The sequence below is a fragment of the Mchenga conophoros genome, linkage group LG12, assembly GCF_057382185.1.
Source record: "Mchenga conophoros isolate Kocher_MC1m ecotype Shallow Benthic linkage group LG12, M_conophoros_male_GT1.1, whole genome shotgun sequence".
In the NCBI taxonomy this organism is placed as follows: Eukaryota; Metazoa; Chordata; class Actinopteri; order Cichliformes; family Cichlidae; genus Mchenga; species Mchenga conophoros.
This window is the reverse complement of record NC_140537.1, coordinates 12,228,367-12,247,120: the sequence shown is the minus strand read 5'-3', so window position 1 is coordinate 12,247,120 and position 18,754 is coordinate 12,228,367. Positions and strand designations below refer to the sequence as shown.

The following is an 18,754-nucleotide window of genomic DNA, read 5'->3' as shown; positions in this document are numbered from 1 at the left end:
GGTGACTTTAAAGAATTAAAAAAGAAGCCATCCTTCTATGACTATTTGTCCATGGCAGTGTCGGGTTCCTCTGGCCTGCTAGAATCCCGATCTGACCTCTGACCTTTTGCTGCCCAGAAGAGGCACTGAGACTCGACTCCTCATCCAGGCAGATTTTGTACAGTTATGAGATATTCTTAGTGTTAAGTGCCATTTATTTTACAATATACAGTACTCAAGTGACGCACAATTTTTCTTTTTAGCCCCCACATGCCGGGATTTATACTGTCCACACAGGGAAATGTAAAACAAGAAACAAACAAAAAAATAAACAAATGAAACATCTTTTTTTCCTCCCTTCCCAATCCATCACTGCCTTAGCTTTTAAATGTTTCACTCATTCGATTTGTACACTAAACAAGACAAAACTGTGTCAAACGACTGCTTACCTGGGCCTGCATCAGACGCTTTCTTAAACAACAGACCTATGACAAATTAATTCAAGTGTACTTCATTGCAGCTCCTGAGTTTGTACGAGTCAGAGGAGGTGGAGGGGCGAGGCGTTCAGAAGCATCCTGGTAGTTTTTACACGACGATTTCTCACAATTTTAGCACATTTTCGTGCAGCGTTTTAAAGGTCACCCTAACTCTGTAAATTGATGTGAAAAGCTTCTGTTTTTCCTTCCCTGCCTGGGACTGGGAAGCAGCGGCAGTAAGCTCGTGATACTCGCAACACAAACATGACTGTTATAGGACTACCTCCTCTCCCTCCTTCATCCTACCTTGTTGACGGTGAAGCATCTAGCTGGCCTTACCTGCAAAAAGCTCATCTCAGCTGTGTTTGAGGTCTCTTTCTTTTCTTTCTTTTAGTTTTTATTTTAAAGTTTTTTTTCTGTCAAGACTGATGGATGGTTTATTTGATCAGGCACGGCAGAAACAGTTTCTGCGTGTATATCACTTATCCACTGATGAAATTTAAGAATGTGACGCTAAACAGACTAAGCCATATCCAGCTGTTCCCTGACTAATATGTTTTTTTGTTTTTTTTAAGTATACTAAAAATTAATTTTAACATGTATCCAGTTTGTTTTTTGTTCTCACTGTTTGTTCAGTGCACGCCTGTTTCATTTGGAAACCAGATTAATCATTCAAACCTAAAAGGACAAAGGTGATTGCTGATGGTGTTCCCTGGACTGTCCAGTGGGGGGGGTGGGATAGGGAGGGGTGGGGGATTGACAAACAACACATTGTTCAACCATTTTGTGCATTTTTTTTTTTTTTATTATAACCCACTGTATAATAGCAAGGATTGTATATACAACTGAAGAGATGTAAATATTTATGTGGCTTGCTTCAAGGTTGGTATTACAAGAAAAGAAAGAAGACATATTCACATGGTTAAATTCTACATGCCCACCAGCAAGCTTTGTGGATAGCAGTGTAAAAATGAAAAACAAAAGAGACACTGCCTTAATGTTTAAATAAAAAGCTTATTGCCATTCATGGTCTCAGTCTTGTTATTTATTGGCAGGGGCTTTGATTGAGGGGCTGCCCTTTTCCATTTGTACTTATTACTGGAGCCTAAAGTAATGGCGGTTGATTTACAGCAGGGGGCGGTACAAGCAAATATTTCAGTTGCATGTTGAATGTCTTGTTGTGAGGTTTTTTTTTTTCTTCTTCTTTCTTAAACAGAAGAATTGAAGAAAATGGGTCGAGCTGCATTTTAAATTTAAGTTTGCAGCTACAAAGTAAAACTGCTTCATGTGCTCTGCGGAGATTTTGCCGAATTCAACAAACCCCTGATAAAACCGAAAATCAACCGACCAGTAGAATGCAATTTCACTTTGTAATCATATGATATATAAGATTTGAGAGTCGGTAAGCATCAGCAGCACAGTTCCAGTTCAATCTGCTATATAATTATTAGGACTGACAGAAGAGACTGTGGTCACAAATGCATCGTTGGTGTCTGAGGTTAGAACTGGCAGACTGCTTTGAGCTGATAGGAAGGCACCGGTAACTCCGATAACCACTGTTAGACCCAGAATGTATGCAGAAGAGCATCTCTGAAGGCTGGATCCGTTCTGCCTTGCATCTGCAGCTCAGGCTGGTGCTGCTGCTGGTGGTGTTAAGATGCGATAAATCACTTCTTTTACACCACACAGCACAGCCATCCTGAGCATTGCTGGCCGTTCCCATCCCTTTATGACCACAGTGTGCACATCTTCTTTTGTCAAAGCTCGCATCATCTCAAACTGGTTTCTTGAATGTGAGAACAAGCTCACTTTACTGAAATGGCCTCTCCAATTAGATTTCAACCCACCTTTGGGATGTGGGTGGGGCAGGGGATTCTCATCGTGGATGTGCAGCCGACAAATCTCCAACTGTGTGATGCCGTCACGTCAAAATGAACTAAATCTCTGAGGAATGTTTCCAGCACCTCATTGGGGGACTTAAAATTGATAACAAATCAAATTTGAGGTGAAGTTTGAAGTTTCACAATAAAGTGAGAGTATATTTACTAGGGGTGCAACGATATTCGTATCGATATTGAACCGTTCGATACAGTGCTTTCGGTTCGGTACGCATATGTATCGAACAATACAACATTTGTAATTTATTTTATCAACTTTCCTTCTGACGATGCTGTCTGTGTTGAGCGCTCAGTGAATCTGCGTTCGACTACTCCGCCTAGGCTGCACTGTCGAGCGCAGATCCACTGAGCGCTCAACACAGACAGCATAGTCAGGAGGAAGAGCGCAGGGCAAGCTAGCAAGACAGAAGTTAAGCTCTCCTTGCAAGATGGACCTCCCCCACCCTCATTCAGATCTGGCGTTTGGAATTATTTTGGTTTTCATGTGACGTATGACCCTGAAGGTAAGCGAGTCATGGACTAAAGTAAAACAGTATGTTGGATGTGCCATGCAATGCTTAATTACATTGGTGTGAACTAGTGTGTTAGCGCAGTTAGCTCGTTAACGTGTTGGCCGTCTAACGGAGATTTGCCGTGTTGTGGCGTTAAGGTCATTTCAACGAGATTAACCTGAAAGCACTAGTGGGAACACAACGAATATGACTGCACATTTACGCCGACATCATCCTAGTGCAAAGACAAAAACAACAAGCATGCTACTAACTTTAGCCGAGTCATTTAGACAGCTGTTAGCACGTGATTCTCCTTATGCTGCTGAGAATATAGCCCAGAAGAAGCGGATAGTATAGCTTTTATTTTGGAAAGAGACATTTCTCTGTAATAAACTCTCTTTTCCAAAGATGAGTGATTCCTCAATCAGATACAGGGCTTGCAAAATCGCTAGCCCGACGTCCCGGAGCTAGCGATCTTTCCAGTCGGGCTACAAAAATCTCTCTGCCCTGCCCGTCGGGCTATTGTAGGAAAAATATATGTCAATGCTTTTGCATTCTTTCAGAAATGTAGCTGGGTAATTATGTCATTGGCATCGGTGAGCCACTGTCAATATGTGACATATTGAAATCGCGTTTGAATTTGCGCTTGTTTTTTTGCTTTCACTTTGCAATGACAGCACTGATCTGTGAGTGATGATAATTTGTGCACCAATTCCTCTGACATCGTCTTATTAATCGTTAGCTTACTATGCAAACATGACAAGTGAAATCTCCCGCAGCAAGCTTAAACATGTGAGAGGTTGATCGCGCAGAGAATCGCTGAGCTTATGTGAGTCCGTGTGTAAAAGTAGCAGTATATATATTTTAGTTCTGCTGAGCCAAATAAGACAGGTCGGGGTGAAGAAGTGACAGCCAAAGAAAAGCTTACCACAAAACGGAGAAGTTATGACAAATGAGACTATAAGGTAAAAAGAAAGTGCAGCTTTATGGTTTCATGGACAAAAGAATTTCTGTGGCTGCAATATGACGAGCTAAATAACCAGGGGTGCACATAAGTGGTCCGCAGGTGCGCATTCGCTGTCAAAATAAAAAACGCGCACAAGGGTTAGGGTTAAATTTAAAAACTGTACTTTTGAGTTAAAATATATATTTATAATTTTAATAAATGACAAATTAAAAAGGCATGAACATTTTTTTGTATCGAAAAAATATCGAACCGTGACACCAAAGTATCGAACCGAACCGAACCGTGAATTTTGTGTATCGTTGCACCCCTAATATTTACCTGCTTGTGGTTTTCCTATTTTGTCAGCCGTCCAAAATGGCTCAGATATGGTGGGGCATGCTCTCACTACAACAAGCCTCTAGTCACAATGATAGTTTTTCTTTTACTGAGATGCAGCTATAAAGTAGTTCCTACAGGAAGCTGACACTAAAAGGTTGTAAGCACCATGAAGCCAGCTGATAATAATTACATTGTATTCAAGAGGAAGCAGACATTTCCACAACTATTGATGTCTACAAAAGTAGAACACACACTAGAAACCAAGGTTATTATCGTTAACGAAAACTAACGAAATAACGAAAACTAGAAGTGAAAAAACATTTTCGTTAACAGAAATAAAAATAAAAAAGGAAAACTGTAATGAGTGTTCACAAAACTAAAATTAACTGAATTTATAGCAAAAATGTGTTTAGTTTTCGTAGATGTGTGCGTGTCATACAATAGTCAAGGGAGAAAATGAAGTTTAGTTTCCAGATTTTTGTCTTGCTGTGTCTCATTATGCCAGCAGGTGGCAGTACGTTAGTCGAGTCGTCTGTGTTGCTGCTCCGTCCACGCGCAGAATCATGTCAGGAAAAGTCGAGAGAAAGCGCCAGAGTCCAATTTGGGATTACTTTGAATATGACTGTGTTTTGGATAAAGCAAGTGTCTTGTAGTGGAAAGAGACAAATTATGAGGGACATTTCTAAAGGGGAAAAAAATCCCACAAACCTTAAAGTGCTCTTGAAAAGCTCACACAAGAAGGCTAACCTAGCTTACCTTGAGAAGGTAAGGGAGCACACTCAACCCTCATCCCCAGAAAACAGAAGCTAACCCCAGGCAAGGCAGCGTGATGCATCCCGAGACAACAGGACGGGGATATCTACATAACCGTGTGAGTCAATTGCCTTCAAAAAGTTTATCAATTCACTTGAACCAAAATTACGAACACCCGGTGCTGCAAGAGTTAATAGTCTCATTGGGGCCAAGATATACATTTTATAGTTGCCTGGTATCAATGGTTGTTCATCTGCCTTTATTTATTTATTTATTTATTTATTTATTTAAAGAACCCATAGGTGGGAATGTGAGTTGTCTGTCTCTGCGTGTTAGCCCTGCGACAGACAGGCGACCGGTGCAGGGTGTGGTAGCTGGAATAGCAACATACCCAAGGATAAGCAGAAGAGCATGACTGATATGACGAAACTGGGATTTTGTTGCACTTAATTATTGCAAACACAACTAAAACTATAACTGAAACTAATCAAAACTAAACTGAAACTAAGGATTTTCAAAAAAATAAAAACTAAACTAGCAAACAATTGGTAAAAACTAATTAAAACTGATATAAAATTGAAAATCTGAAGTCAAAACTAAATAAAAATAAAAACTAATGAAAATTGCAAAACTATTAAAACCCTGCTAGAAACAAATAGAGGAAAAACTGTATTCTAACATTAATTTTGGGGTGAGCCTTCCCTTTTGGTGGTTTGTTTAAAAATAATAAATGTACAGTTTGGATTAACACACTAAAAGAAAAAGCTTTTTATAGATGAGGTCCTAAATGTGAAAGTGCGGTCAGGCCCCGTTTGCTGCCTCGCCACGGGAGAGACGGATGAGGCGCCGAATGATGATGTGGGCTGCAGCAGACTCCCATCCAAAAACCTGCACCAACACTGCCAGCAGCAGCTTATGTTATTTTTGCTGCAGTCTGATATTTAAAACCAGCCGAGGATGAACATGCGGAACGATCGCCACCTTGATTTACAGCCTCTGCTCTTGGACAACGCTTTAAAAACATTAACATTACACTCTGCCTGATGGACAGGCCTCGACTCTATTTTAATGGGGTACAGTCTGTCAAATAGAAACACCTGTTTCTGTTTCCCGTGATCACAGATGAGCAACAAAAACAACAGAAGTAAGGTTTGGGAACTGCTTGTCTTTTATTCCATCAGGATAATCATCTTTTGTTTTAAATTACTTTCTTCGATCAGAATAACAACAATGATTGGCGTACAAAAATAGAAAGAGAATTGCGAAGTGCCTCGATACCACATATACAACAGGAAAATATTTTACAGTAACAAAAATCAAGTGTTAGAAAACACACAAAGGATCTCACATAAAGCCACCAAAGTATTACACTCGACACTGGTCGACTGTCTCTCATTATCCTCTGACATTTCACAGGCTGTCTCTGACATTTCTCGCACCATCTGCACGTTGCAAAACTCGTAACATCTTCCCGAGGAGCTTTGTTTTGTAGAAAAAAAACCGTCTCCTGAACAATTTCCTCAGCCGCTCTCTATTTTTTTACTTTGAAAAGAGCAGATCTGCTTGTCTCGTCTCTTCTCGCCCTTTATATTTGTTTCTTCCTCTCTAAAAATACCCCCATCTTACAGTACTGATGCACTGCCTCGGCTTCGTGCACGCCTTACTTTTCCGTTTGACACTTAACCCGGAGGCTATTTCAAACTGTGAAAATACAAGAAAACCTAAACTGACAATCAACAACACACACTGGCAATGACTTAAAATTGATACCTAAGAAAATTTGAGGTAAAGTCTGAAGTTTCAATATTTGCCATGTTCAATAATTAAAACATGTACATATATTTATATTAGACACACATAAAGAAATAGATGAAACCCTCAATGGAGAAATGTGGCGTGGGTTCACTGCTTCACTTTTGTGAGTTTTTGTGCTACCATGGATCTGAAAAAAGGAAATGCTCAGTTTATTCTAGACTCGCCTAGTTAATTAGATTTTATTAAATAAAGTCTGCACATCGGTGACAGAGGTTTGATTTCACAGGCTAGTTTTTACTAAATATCTGATAAACAGAAACAGTGCTCTGTTTTCTTAATTAAATGTTACTTTAGCTTAGAGCCCGACTGATACCGGATTTTTAAGACTGATACCAGTATCGGGTGATTTAAATATCAGATATCCCGATTTATCGGCCAATATTTTTTTTCTTCTCAGACACAGAACTTTCTCAAAATTCGCAGATTTCCTTTCCCCCCCAACTTTTCACATTTTTCCTGTGTAGTTATTTATTTACTTGTCTGCTGACTGCTCACATCAGCTGGTTGTGGAGTTTGATCCAGTGCCCTGCCTGGAGGAAAGCTGCAGACATAGTTTGCCCTCTGGTGGACAAACTGTGCAACAACAACCACAACATGAGTTCAACTTAAGAGCGTTTCTCCCGTTTCTTCCTTGCTTTTCAAATGTGTTTATCACAGATAAGTCTGCTAATATCAGCTGACAGTATTGGCAGGACTCTAGTTTAGCTTGTTGTGTAAGACTGGCTTTTTGGAAGGTATGCTACAAGTTGTGATTCGACATCAGAGATTAAATCGATTATTATTCTTATTATCACTTAAAAGTATGGACGGTTTTACTCGCTAAGGTATTCCTCAATCTTTAAATGAAATCACTTAACGAGTTGTCTTTCATAGTGTCCGCTGCCACTGAAGCAGTGTTGGCAATAACACGAGGAACAGTTAAAACAGATGTAAGATCACTGCACAGAGTGAATTTGGAAAAGCTTCTTGTTTTGTAGGCCTAACAGAGAAGCAGATGAGTGAGCGCCACTGTACAGTTTGTTCTGTACTGAGAATTATGACGAGGGAGTGTTACATACTTCAATCTGATTGTTAAAAGTGAACTGTTTGAAAAAGACAGGGGAAAAAAGGGAATTACTGTTGAAGGTCCTGATCTCAGTTATACTGGAACTACAGATGATGTGGTCCTTTACCCACACTTTAATTCACTTTTTAAGCATTAAACTCTTAATTTATTGCTAATTTATTTATTCATTTTTGTTTTGCAGCCCTTCAGCACCTCCTAGAGAGCAAACAAGGACCAGTCACCAAAACTGCATCGTTGACTGCACTCACCAGCGCGTTTGTTTTATATGAACAGCTGTCGTGGTCCGACACAGTTAAATATAATGCTACAGAGAGTTTTTACGGAGATCCCATGTCTCCTCATATATCCTCTCTAACTGTGTTGTTTTGATAAAAGCCTTAGCTCTCTCGATCAAACTGCACAAGCTTGAATTGAAAGTGTCCAATGATAAGCGAGTGCGCTGCCTCAGTGTGCAGTCTCACTCAAAATGCTCTTTGGTCCAAATTTTCATACGCAGTCCTGAAATTCCCCCGTGCTGTGCCAAAAGCCCTTGGAGAGAACTGTGATATATAGAAAACAAGTGCAATAAAGCCATTATTTAGAAAGCTTTACATTGTGTGTGACTGATTTTTCAAAGGCTCGGCTGAAATCCAAAACACGAGTCATTCTTGATTTTTCTCTATATACACAGATATCTACATTCTGATCATTGCCATCACTGAGGTTGCAAAGGAACCCGAAGTAGTGCGAAGGCCACTTGTCAGCGTTGTAATTAAATAAGACATTAACCACCGAAGCGCAGCTTTGAGCTGCCAGAAACCCAGCGCCCTTCCTTTTAGAGACTGCAACAGTAGAAAATCTAAATATAATCAGGTTATTAAATGCCACTGCAGTTTCTTCCATGGCCAGTAAAGGTGAACAGAGCAGGGTTTTCATGGAGTCCAGATATTGCTTGAAGTATTTCCCTCTCAGTGTGGGCCTTTGTGAGTTTTTTTGTCCTTGAAATAAAAAAAGAAGAAAAAAAGAGAAAAGAACCAGGACAATCACCAAATAGCTTTTGTTCCTGTGCAGGCTGATGCAGTCCAGACCCTACAGGTCCTCTGTGTAGATGATGCAGGGACTAGTATCCTCACTTGACTCCAGTTTCACTGTGGAGACATACCAACGGCGGGAGCCTGTGGCGTTGTAGTTGAGCGTGGTGCGGTAAGTGTTCTTGGCATGTTTTGGGTAGATTATGGTGGTGCTCTGGTAGCTGACGGGCCTCTGCCGGGGCTCCAGGTACACCTGGGTTTTGTAGCTCCTCCAGGTGCAGTTCCGCACCGCCACCACCGTCTCGCTGAAGGACGTAGCCGTGGGAACGGGGGTGCAAAACACCCGGTCGCGGTAGTGCTTGTCGGAGTCGTACTTGACCTCAGAGTTACACCTGAAAACGACAAAGTGGCTGTTAAGAAACTCACGTGAAGTGGATCAATAAAGAGATGAAAGAGGATGCAAAAACAGTGCCACATCTTTACATGCGCCCTTACTTGATTTCCTTCTCTGGTTTGGGGTTGACCTCGATGCTTTCTCCAAAGAACACGGGGTGCATGCGAGTCTTGGGGTCGGTTCCCGTGGAGTTCAGCAGCAGGTAGGGCAGCTGTGCAGAGAAAACACAGGTTACAATCTCACATATAAGCAAACAATCATCCCAGATAAGAAATCCCAAAAGAGCCAGTTCAAATCACTGGAGTCCCCACCCTGTTTCTTCTCAACCTCGCAACAACTCTCCTTTTAAAAGGTACAGGCCAGTACTACAACAATTAGACCAGAAAGACGACAACAACACTTTCACTCTCCAGCCTGTCTTTATCAACAGGAAAAGCTGTAAAACGTGTTAAAATACATTTAAAAGTTCAAAAACGTAGCCCTCCTTTTCCTGCCCTTATGTTCCAACATCCCAGCTCTAAGGAGGTTAACACACCCACACCACTGCTGGTAGAGATGCAGCGTGTTACTCAATGTGCTTTTTAAAAAATGAGTTTAGATTACAAAAGGTTAGCTGCACTACCTCACATGCATTAATTATGTTGATTGAAGACATTTTCTTTTAATCCATTAACAAATTTGTCCCCATATCCTCCTGAAGCTAAAGCTGACTTCTTACTGAAGTCAAAAACGCTCCAATCAATACCTGTACAGTTTATTGGCTATATGTTACTACACAGGGTTGTTCACGTTGTTATGACATGTGGATTACAACACTTCTCTTCCAAATATCACGCAATACAAATTTGAAGTATTGTTTTAAGCACACCCCCATTATTTGGTTTTGTTGTATAATTTGTCTGTTGAAGCTCTGATTGTGACTTGACCTCTGACCTACAAGACTGGCCCCCTCTGGAGCCTTCAGTGGACACAAAAGCTGGTACAGCAACAATGCAACGAACCCTTTTCTGTACACGTGCGATTAAAACTCTAACCCTGTCTGAATCAAACCACTCCACAACCGCAGCTCTGCTCCCTCTCACATTACACAGGAGAAGCTGTCACATGCTGCGGTTTGGACTGCACATGCCGCTACAGGGGACGAGCAAGAGAAGGCCAAGGGCGCTGCAGATCACCGCGAGAAGCTCGTCTTACCTACAGCCTACCATCATTGCCGCGCGGGGCTGTCTGTACGACGGCGCCGCGCTTCAACAGCTGCCACGCAGCAGCGAACAAAAAGCCGAACCTCAGCCTGGTTCGTTTTTCTGCTCTGTGACTTGGAAACAGCGCGCGAGGGTCTGATTGTCTTTCCACCGCTGCTCCAGCGTGGAGAGCATTCCAGGTATTTCGCCGCAGACGGTGCGCTCTGGCAAGGTCTGCAAAGCAAACAGTTGTGAATGGAGGGGAGGCCTCCTCCAGGCGCCGTATCCCCGAGCATGTACACACAGCACAGCACCCCCCACCACCACCACCCCACTGGAAGCACATATCCACGTAAGAAGAAATAGTGTGCAACTGAGTAACCCACACAATGCCGAGCTATGGAGAGAAACGCCAACCCAAACACAGACTTCCAACTGTAGGCTGTTTGTTGCAGCAAAGTCTGTGTTTGTGTGGATGTTATCCAAATATCAATAGTATTGATACCAGTGCTGGTATTGGTATCGGACTGATACTAGCCCGGTAGGATCGATACTTTGTTTCTACTTTCTGAAGCCCAGATTCTACTTGGCTGCAGACACAGACACGGACAGCTGGAGAGCTGACAGCCGAGTAGTCTCCAAAAACATCCAGTTTCAAAATGCATGTTGTCTAAACTAATTATTATGAAACGTAAATAACTGCATTGTCCTAAAATCATGACACGCTGCTCTCCTTTACATAAGCTACCTTTATAGATTTGAAGTATTGGTATTAGTATCGACACTGACCCTGTATTCACTTGCTATCTGATCGATACCAAAATTTGCTGAATTGCACAGCAGTAGAGGCATTAGAGGCAGAGCCAGGCTCATCAGTGTCCCACAGCAAGCCAAATGTAAGAAAAAGTCATCTGTCTCCTTCCTGTCCTTCCTGTCTAATCCACCAGCAGCTGGAGCCACCTCCTTGAGCTGGACACGTCCACAGCCTCTGAAATACACGCGATTACACGACCACGCATGTGCTTTTCATGCATCCTGTCGCTCCTGTAAATCTCTTCACACATAAAAAGATGCAGATATAGGAATAATTATCCTGCATCTGCATGAATTTGAACGACGTTTGAAAACGGACGAAGCTGGCTGAGCATTTATCTGTGTTTAATTTGAGAAGTGAGAGGTCATCAAACACTTGTGCAATGGCCTGAGGTCGCTTTAGCGAGCCCCCCCTGCACCTTCGAAATAGAACCAGAGGATTATTCTTAGGTAGCATACAAAAACAACACAGAAATAGATTTGGAAGGAGTAAAAAGACAACAAACAAACAAAATTCGGCGCATAGTTACACCTCCTTTCATCCTGCCAGCAGATTTATACTCAGTAAACTTGGGGAAACTGTTTTTTAGATAGAAATATTTGACTCTTTTAATTCAAACAGGCCCACAGACAGAAGCGGGAGCAGCTCCTTTCTTTAAAAAAAGAAAAAGAAGAGGGAAAAACCACAAAGCGGAGGAGTCACTCTAATCCAAACCTCCAGAGGATTAGATGATCGTTTTTTTTTGCTTCACGTCCCAGCACACACCAGTTTCGTGCACCTCCCAGGATGCAGCGCTGCATTTCTGAGGCCTCTTTTGAAACACTTTAAAAGCCACCTCAGCCTGTGCAGACATGTTCTTAAGACTTTTGGAACTGGGAGTGACCTGGAAATGATTTTCAATCAAATCAGTCTCGTCATGTGATTCACTGCAGGACGTGCCAATGAAAAGCGTTTGCCTTGAAAGAAGAGACAATGTCTCATGTTATGTTGCTTACCCAGCAAAAAAACAAAACAAAAAACAAAGTATTGCCTTAAACTGCAATGTCTGACTCATTTTGCACATTTGTTTATCATATAGGCAGGAAGCTATTTAGGATTTTCAGATAAGACAAGAAACAGCAAAGATCAAAAAGGCTATATAAAGACAGAGTTTTTATTACTTCCACATTTAAACTCATTGTGAACAGCATTTAATGCAGAAAGATGCTGGCTTCCAGATGTCCAGATGTTTTTTTTAGACTTCAGTGATCTTTTTGGTGATTTTTGAGGTTCTTGGATACCCTGCAACTTCATTTTGATGCTTCTAATTCTATTCTTTTTAAGGAGCTGGGCTTGTGAGTGTTCAGAGATTGAGCAGGACTAGCAAGATATGGACAAAAATATTAATATTAAGCAAGAGATCAAAGTCAGAGTAAAATAGCCAAATAAATGAGTGTTTGAAATGGACAGTTTTGCACCTGTAGGGGACTGTCTGTACATATTTGTGCTACTGACTTTTCTAAATCCCCCACCCCCCATGAGAATGCAACATGACAGACTGTGAAGGCTAATACTGCACATAGCTTTAGGATAACAAGCAAAACAGGTTGAAGTACTGCCCTAAAAATCAACTAATTTGAACCAGCAGGTTTCAAAAAGAGGGCACTGACCTGCTGCTGACGGTTAATTTACAGGATTAAAAGTCTGGTTTTCTGTCTACAAGTTCACAGTCGCGATCCTGTAGCAACAGCAGACTCTGAGTAAAAGCCTGATCCAAGGTTTTTCATATGCAAATCCTCAAATACCATTATTATTTTGATCACATTTGACTATTTACTGATCTGCTCAGCCTGCCACCTTCATTCATGCTGATGAAGTAACGGTGTTAATAAGTGTCATCGTTCTGAGGGAATTCAGGAAAGGACCCCTGGGAGTCCCTGGGCCCTAATTTCGTAACAGGGTTAGACTCAGGGCCCAGCTGATGCACGAGGCTGAAAAAATAAAAACGTTTTACTGTATTGTGGAGGGCCCAGTAGCAAGAGTGCAAATTCATAAGTTTGCAACTGAATTCCAGAAACACACACACGCACTCATAGAGAAAGCAAGAGAGAGCTTCCAGATGTTGTGTGAGGGGGACTGATGTGAAATCTGTTCCTGGCCAAAAGCTAAAATGACTTTCAGGTTTTCAGTTTCTCTTCCTTCAGCGTCATTACTGAAGATGAACTCCTTTGTCCTTTAATTCATTGTGTCACTGAAGCATCTGAGTGCAAAATTGGGCACAAAGAGCAGGAATAAGTGTCCGCTCTCCGCTCACACGGCGGTATTAAAACAATAAAGTGCAACAGTTTGTTTCTTACCAGTTTCCCTTCTCTGCTTTCCTTCTTATAATATCCATGATGGCTTTCGACGGGCGTCGTGCAGCTGCCCGAGCGCGACTCGATCAGAGCCGGAGAAAGCGAGCAGAAGGGCGGACTTGGACTGGGGGGCAAACCCGAATCTGGACTGTCGAGCAGACCTTCCCGGTTCTTTCCTTTGAGGCTGTCATCCATCGCTTGTAAATGTAGGTGCCCCACCATTTCTGGGACGGCTCAGTTATTTAAAAAAAAGGAAGCCCAGTCGCACTCACAATACTTTTTTCTTTCCTTGAAGCGCTCCTGAGTCGAGCAGAAACAATCCTGTGCGAACTCTCTCAAGAAGACTTCTGCAAGTAAGGAAAAGAAAAAAAATCAGGGAATGACATTTAACCACTGGCCACAGGCTTTGGACAAAACCCTCAGATTGATATCAGCTCAGCTTCAAACTTTACTGTACCTGCTCGGTGTCAAGTATCCACTTTAATCCGGAAAGATATTCCAAATATGCGCGAAGAAGTCCGAAACAAACACACGGTAGCCACGGACTCAGCTCCAACGTGAAATATTATGTGATTTATAATTAAAAAAAACCCAACCAAATAAACAAACAAAAAAAAAACTATGTAGTAAAACTCGCGCAAAAAAACAAAGAGTCGACAGCGCGTCTGGCACCGAGCTGCATGAGAGCTCCTCTGCTCTGACCGTGTGTTCCAGTATGTGTGCGCCCTGTGTGTGCGCGCTCTTCACTGGAGAGCTCCCTCTTAATGATCCTGCCAGGCTTTTTTCGGCCCCCCCCCTTCGTACCTGGATCTAGTCCAGCCCTCATGATCTGGATCACTTCCATGTACAACCGACAGGGGCGAGCACATCCTCCCTGCTCCTCCCGTACACTTTGGCTGGTGTGTTTTGCGAACCTGCTGACGCGCATTTAAGCAAATTATCTAATTTCCTGACTGCTGCAGTCGCCGATCTGCTTAGATATATTATAATTAGTAGGTAGGGACAAGTAATTAATCATCCGCTAGTAACGAGAACAGATGCTGTGATGGAGTCGTTTTATAATGTTGGCGAAGAAGAAAAAATTAAAAACAAATAAGTATAATAAGCAAATTGTTCTGGCACTTGTTCAGCGTTTGCACTTGGTTATAACTAATAATTAATTGTAAGTTAATGATATACGACTTCAGCAAAGCAACCCTTTTATTAATTATTAGCACCGTTTCGTGGCAATTCATGTAGTAGTCACAAAATGCGATTTTGTGCGTCTATGAGGATGCATGGATATTCAGCAGGACTGTTTCGGTTGGAAGCGTGTTTGTATTTTTTGGAGACCTCACCCAAATAGTTTTGTTGCCTCACCCTAACCAAAGAGAGAGTGAAAAAAATGTAAGCATAAGAATAAAATGGAAGAATTTCTGACAGTAAATTCTTTCCCATTCATTTCCCCACGAGGCCTCGCTTCCTGTCTCTGGGCATTCATGTCATGAAAAAAGTTCAAAAGTGTCATTAGAAACGAATAAATATATAAAATTTCAACACTATTTTAGATCATTTTTTGGAGATTAAGTTGTAGGGGAGACCGGGGATAGTTGTAACGTGGGTCAGTTGTAACACTTCCAATTTCTCCAATCAGGGCTAAGTTTCAAATGATGTGACTCATCCTGTGCATGCCCAATTCAGTTCTGCTATCACATGTGAAAAATCAGCACATTTTGTCAAACACAGACAATTTAACATGAAAAAAAGTAATTTGTATGCCAAAAGGTAAGTTTTTCTACTTTATTTCAATTTCTAATAGCATTATCTGCTTTGCAGTTAAACTCATCAAACTTAAATTATGTTATTTGTATGTCTGTGGGGATATATTCTGTGTAGGTCTTTAGTGCTAATGTTTTAGCCGTTGGCTGTAATGTTAGCTAGTTCATGGCTATAGGAGTCTGGGTCAGTTGTAACAGCAACAGTCTGGGTTAGTTGTAACAATAATGCAGATGTTACAACTTACCACACTTTTACTTTAATTTATATTAAACAAGTTGGGGCAACGACATCAGCAGAGAGAGGTTCACTGGTCGCTTTTGTATATGCGGTTAATGCCATTGGCAACACAATTCCTCCACTGTTTGTGTTCCCACACATACATTATGCAGACCACTGTGTCAGAGATGGACCAGTAGGAAGTACTGGTAGTGGAAATAAATCAGGATGGGTGCAAGAAACAGATTTCCTCATCTTTCTGAAGCACTTTGCAAACCACACCAAGGTAAGCCATGATAAAAAGTAATGGAATTGCGATGCTGGTGAACAACTACATTTTTTCAGCTTCATTGTTATGTTCAAAATTGGTGCAAGAGTTGTAGGTTATAATGCCCACTGAGCCAATGAGGCCAAACTCAAGGAAGACCAACCAAAATTAATGAAATATTCAGTTGCAGAAAATTCCATAATTTGTCTTTTTTGGGGGGCTGGAATATGTTCAAAAGCTAGATTTCTGCATTCTGTCACACACACACACAGCTACATAAATGGCTCTAAGTGCATTCATGTGTTGAATAAACAAAGATTACATGTTAATATTTTGTCAGTACCCTTATTTCATTGTGTTACATTTTACCCCAGGATATGTTACAACTAACCCAGACTATGGGGTTAATTGTAACATTTCACTCTTCGTGTTTGAGACCATACCATGCAATGGGTAATTGTGCTGCAGAGAAAATAGCTGCACTATTTAATAGCAGAGACATGTAAATACTTTGCATTACATTTTGAATCCACTACCTTAAAAGAGCTTCAATTTACAGACAGAAATGTCAAAAATGTTACAACTATCCCCGGTCTCCCCTATTTGGATAATATGTACTTGTGAATTGGTCATTTACAATTAATACATGCTACTCATATTTTGCAAATCAATAAATCACTCATTGATTTATGACTGAAGTTAAATAAAAATGCGTTTAGAAATTCTCCTTCATCATCTGCACCATTGCCAGCTTATTTTGTCACAGGCCTCTGCAGGGCCCAGTAGCCATTCATACATAAAGAGTAACTGGTGTAAGTCCTGTCTGTGCACTGAGCAGTCAGCACTGTAGTTTAGTTTGCTGTTAGCAATGTTAGTATACTGGGTGTTATCCATTTTTTGTGTTACTGCTGTGATTCATCAGGTTGAAACTTGTATTGCTGACATTTTCTTGCAATTTCACCAACATGAAAAGATATTTTTTCCAAGTGTATTTTAGATAACTTCAAAAGTCTTTTTTTCCCACTCCAACCCTTTTCAAACACACAATGCCAGTATTGTTACAATATTTTTCCCCATAATCTTGTTTTTCACTGTGAAACTTTCTAAATACTTTCATGCTAAAGCTTTATAAACTTTTTAAACCAACCACAACGCCGACTTTTAGCCTTTGAGACTTGCATATAATGTTTAGTATCCTTTATAGCTTTAGAAAAAAAAGACCTCTCTGAATTTTAAGTCCCAGTTAGGTTGAAGATGAATAAAACCCTCTTCATGTGAAACACATCAGTGCAATCTTAAAGACAACCTTGGAGAGAGGAATGATGGTGGGGTAAGAATGTGGGATATATTTTTGCAACTCTTTGGAACCTTACTAATAACTGAGGACCATTTAAAAGCCACACTCTACCTGAGTATTGTTGCTGACCATGTCTATCTCTTTATGAGGATAGTGTACCCATCTTCTGATACCTACTTACTGCAGGATGACAGTCCATGTCACAAAATTCAGATCCTCTCAAACTGGTTTCTTGAACATAAAAATGAGCTCCCTGTACTCAAACGGCCAATAGAGCACCTTTGAGACGAGGTGGAATACGAGAGTTGTGTTGTGGGCGTGCAGCTGACAAATCTGCATCAACTGTGAGACTCTACCATATCACTATGGACCAAAATCTCTGAGGTATGTTTCCAGCACTTTACTACATCTATGCCATGAAGAATTTCAGCAGTTCTGAAATCAACAGGGGGTCCAAGCGATGTATCTAACAAAGTATTTTGTGGATGTAGACATGTGTAGGCATGCATTTGCAAAAAGGAAGAAGAAAGAAGTCGGACAGCTAAACAAAATAGAGTTATCTACCATCGTTTTTGACACAATCTGTTTTGAAAACATGCTCTGATAAGACCTGAAACCTCCAAATATGGAAAGCTTTTCACACAAAGCTATTCAAAAGTTCCCCAGATATATTCAAAGATAATCCTGTCCCGTCAAGAAGCATCCTTGTGCCAGTCGTGTTTAGTTAAGTGAAGAAATGCTCAGTCAGCTGCTTTGTTTAAGCAGTTTGCTTTTGTTTGGAAAGCATTTAGTGAGGAAAAGAGTGATTCATTATTTTTCAGGAGATCTGTGTGTCTGCGTGTCTATAGCTATCCTTCCTGGTATATTTCAGGACTGGGTGGAGACGGGTGGTAACTCTCCATCCAGCAGCAACCAAATGAGTTGCTCTCACACACACACACACACAGACACAAACAAAGCAGACCTGAGTGAACAGGCAGCAGTCACTGTGTCAGACAGAGGAGACTGAATTGAATCCTTGTTGATCATTCCCTCGACTAACATCTGCACTCTCTGTTCATACTCTTACAAACAGCAGCTCTGCCAAAAGGGAAATCAGAGCATAAATAACAGCCAGTGTAGAACTGCACAGACTCTTAAGTGGCTGATTGTATCTTTGATGGTCCAGCAGCTCTTCATGGTGATTACCACAGATTTCCAGGAAATCATGCATGATGGTTTTTTCCCCCTCCTTGTTTGTTTTTTCAGTTCTCATAAAAACTGAGATAACTCTGTGTTTGCCTTTGTTGTCTGGAAGATATATTTAATGGCATGCCTGTTAAGCCTGCACAGCTGTAATCTTGTTTGCTGAGAACTGTTTTCCCTCCTCCATGTATTCTGTTTGGAAGCCGCAGCAGGAAACCGTGGAGAGAGGTTTTTACTAGCATTCCCCGCATCAGGTGTGTTTTTGTATCATCGTGTCCATCCTTAAGAGCCCAGTGATGCTGATCCTCAGACATTCCAAGGATTAGTGTGGAGATCTGGTACAGATTAGCCGTAAAACACTGGGACCCAGATGATGAGCACTTTCGTGGGTGCAGGCATGTCTGTGAGCATGCCGAAAGGAGGAGTTGCTCAATTGCAACCTCAGCGAAGGATAACCCAGAGAACTGTGAAAATAACAGGAGTGAGCATGGTGGAATTTTATCTTGGTATTTTACACATGGGTCGGTTTCTCCAT

The 18,754-nt window shown here is 41.2% G+C and overlaps 1 protein-coding gene across 1 annotated transcript; it reads right to left on the bottom strand.

The window, feature by feature from the left end:
* Positions 1–6,012: 6,012 nt before the first annotated feature.
* On the bottom strand, positions 6,013–14,235 carry rflna (refilin A). Its single transcript, XM_085293737.1, has 4 exons — positions 13,953–14,235; positions 13,499–13,842; positions 9,269–9,378; positions 6,013–9,165 (listed from the first exon to the last, which is right to left on the bottom strand). Exons 2-4 carry the CDS (start codon positions 13,715–13,717, stop codon positions 8,832–8,834), a joined length of 663 nt encoding a protein of 220 aa, XP_085149863.1. The 5' UTR covers positions 13,718–13,842; positions 13,953–14,235; the 3' UTR covers positions 6,013–8,831.
* Between the last annotated feature and the right edge of the window lie 4,519 nt (positions 14,236–18,754).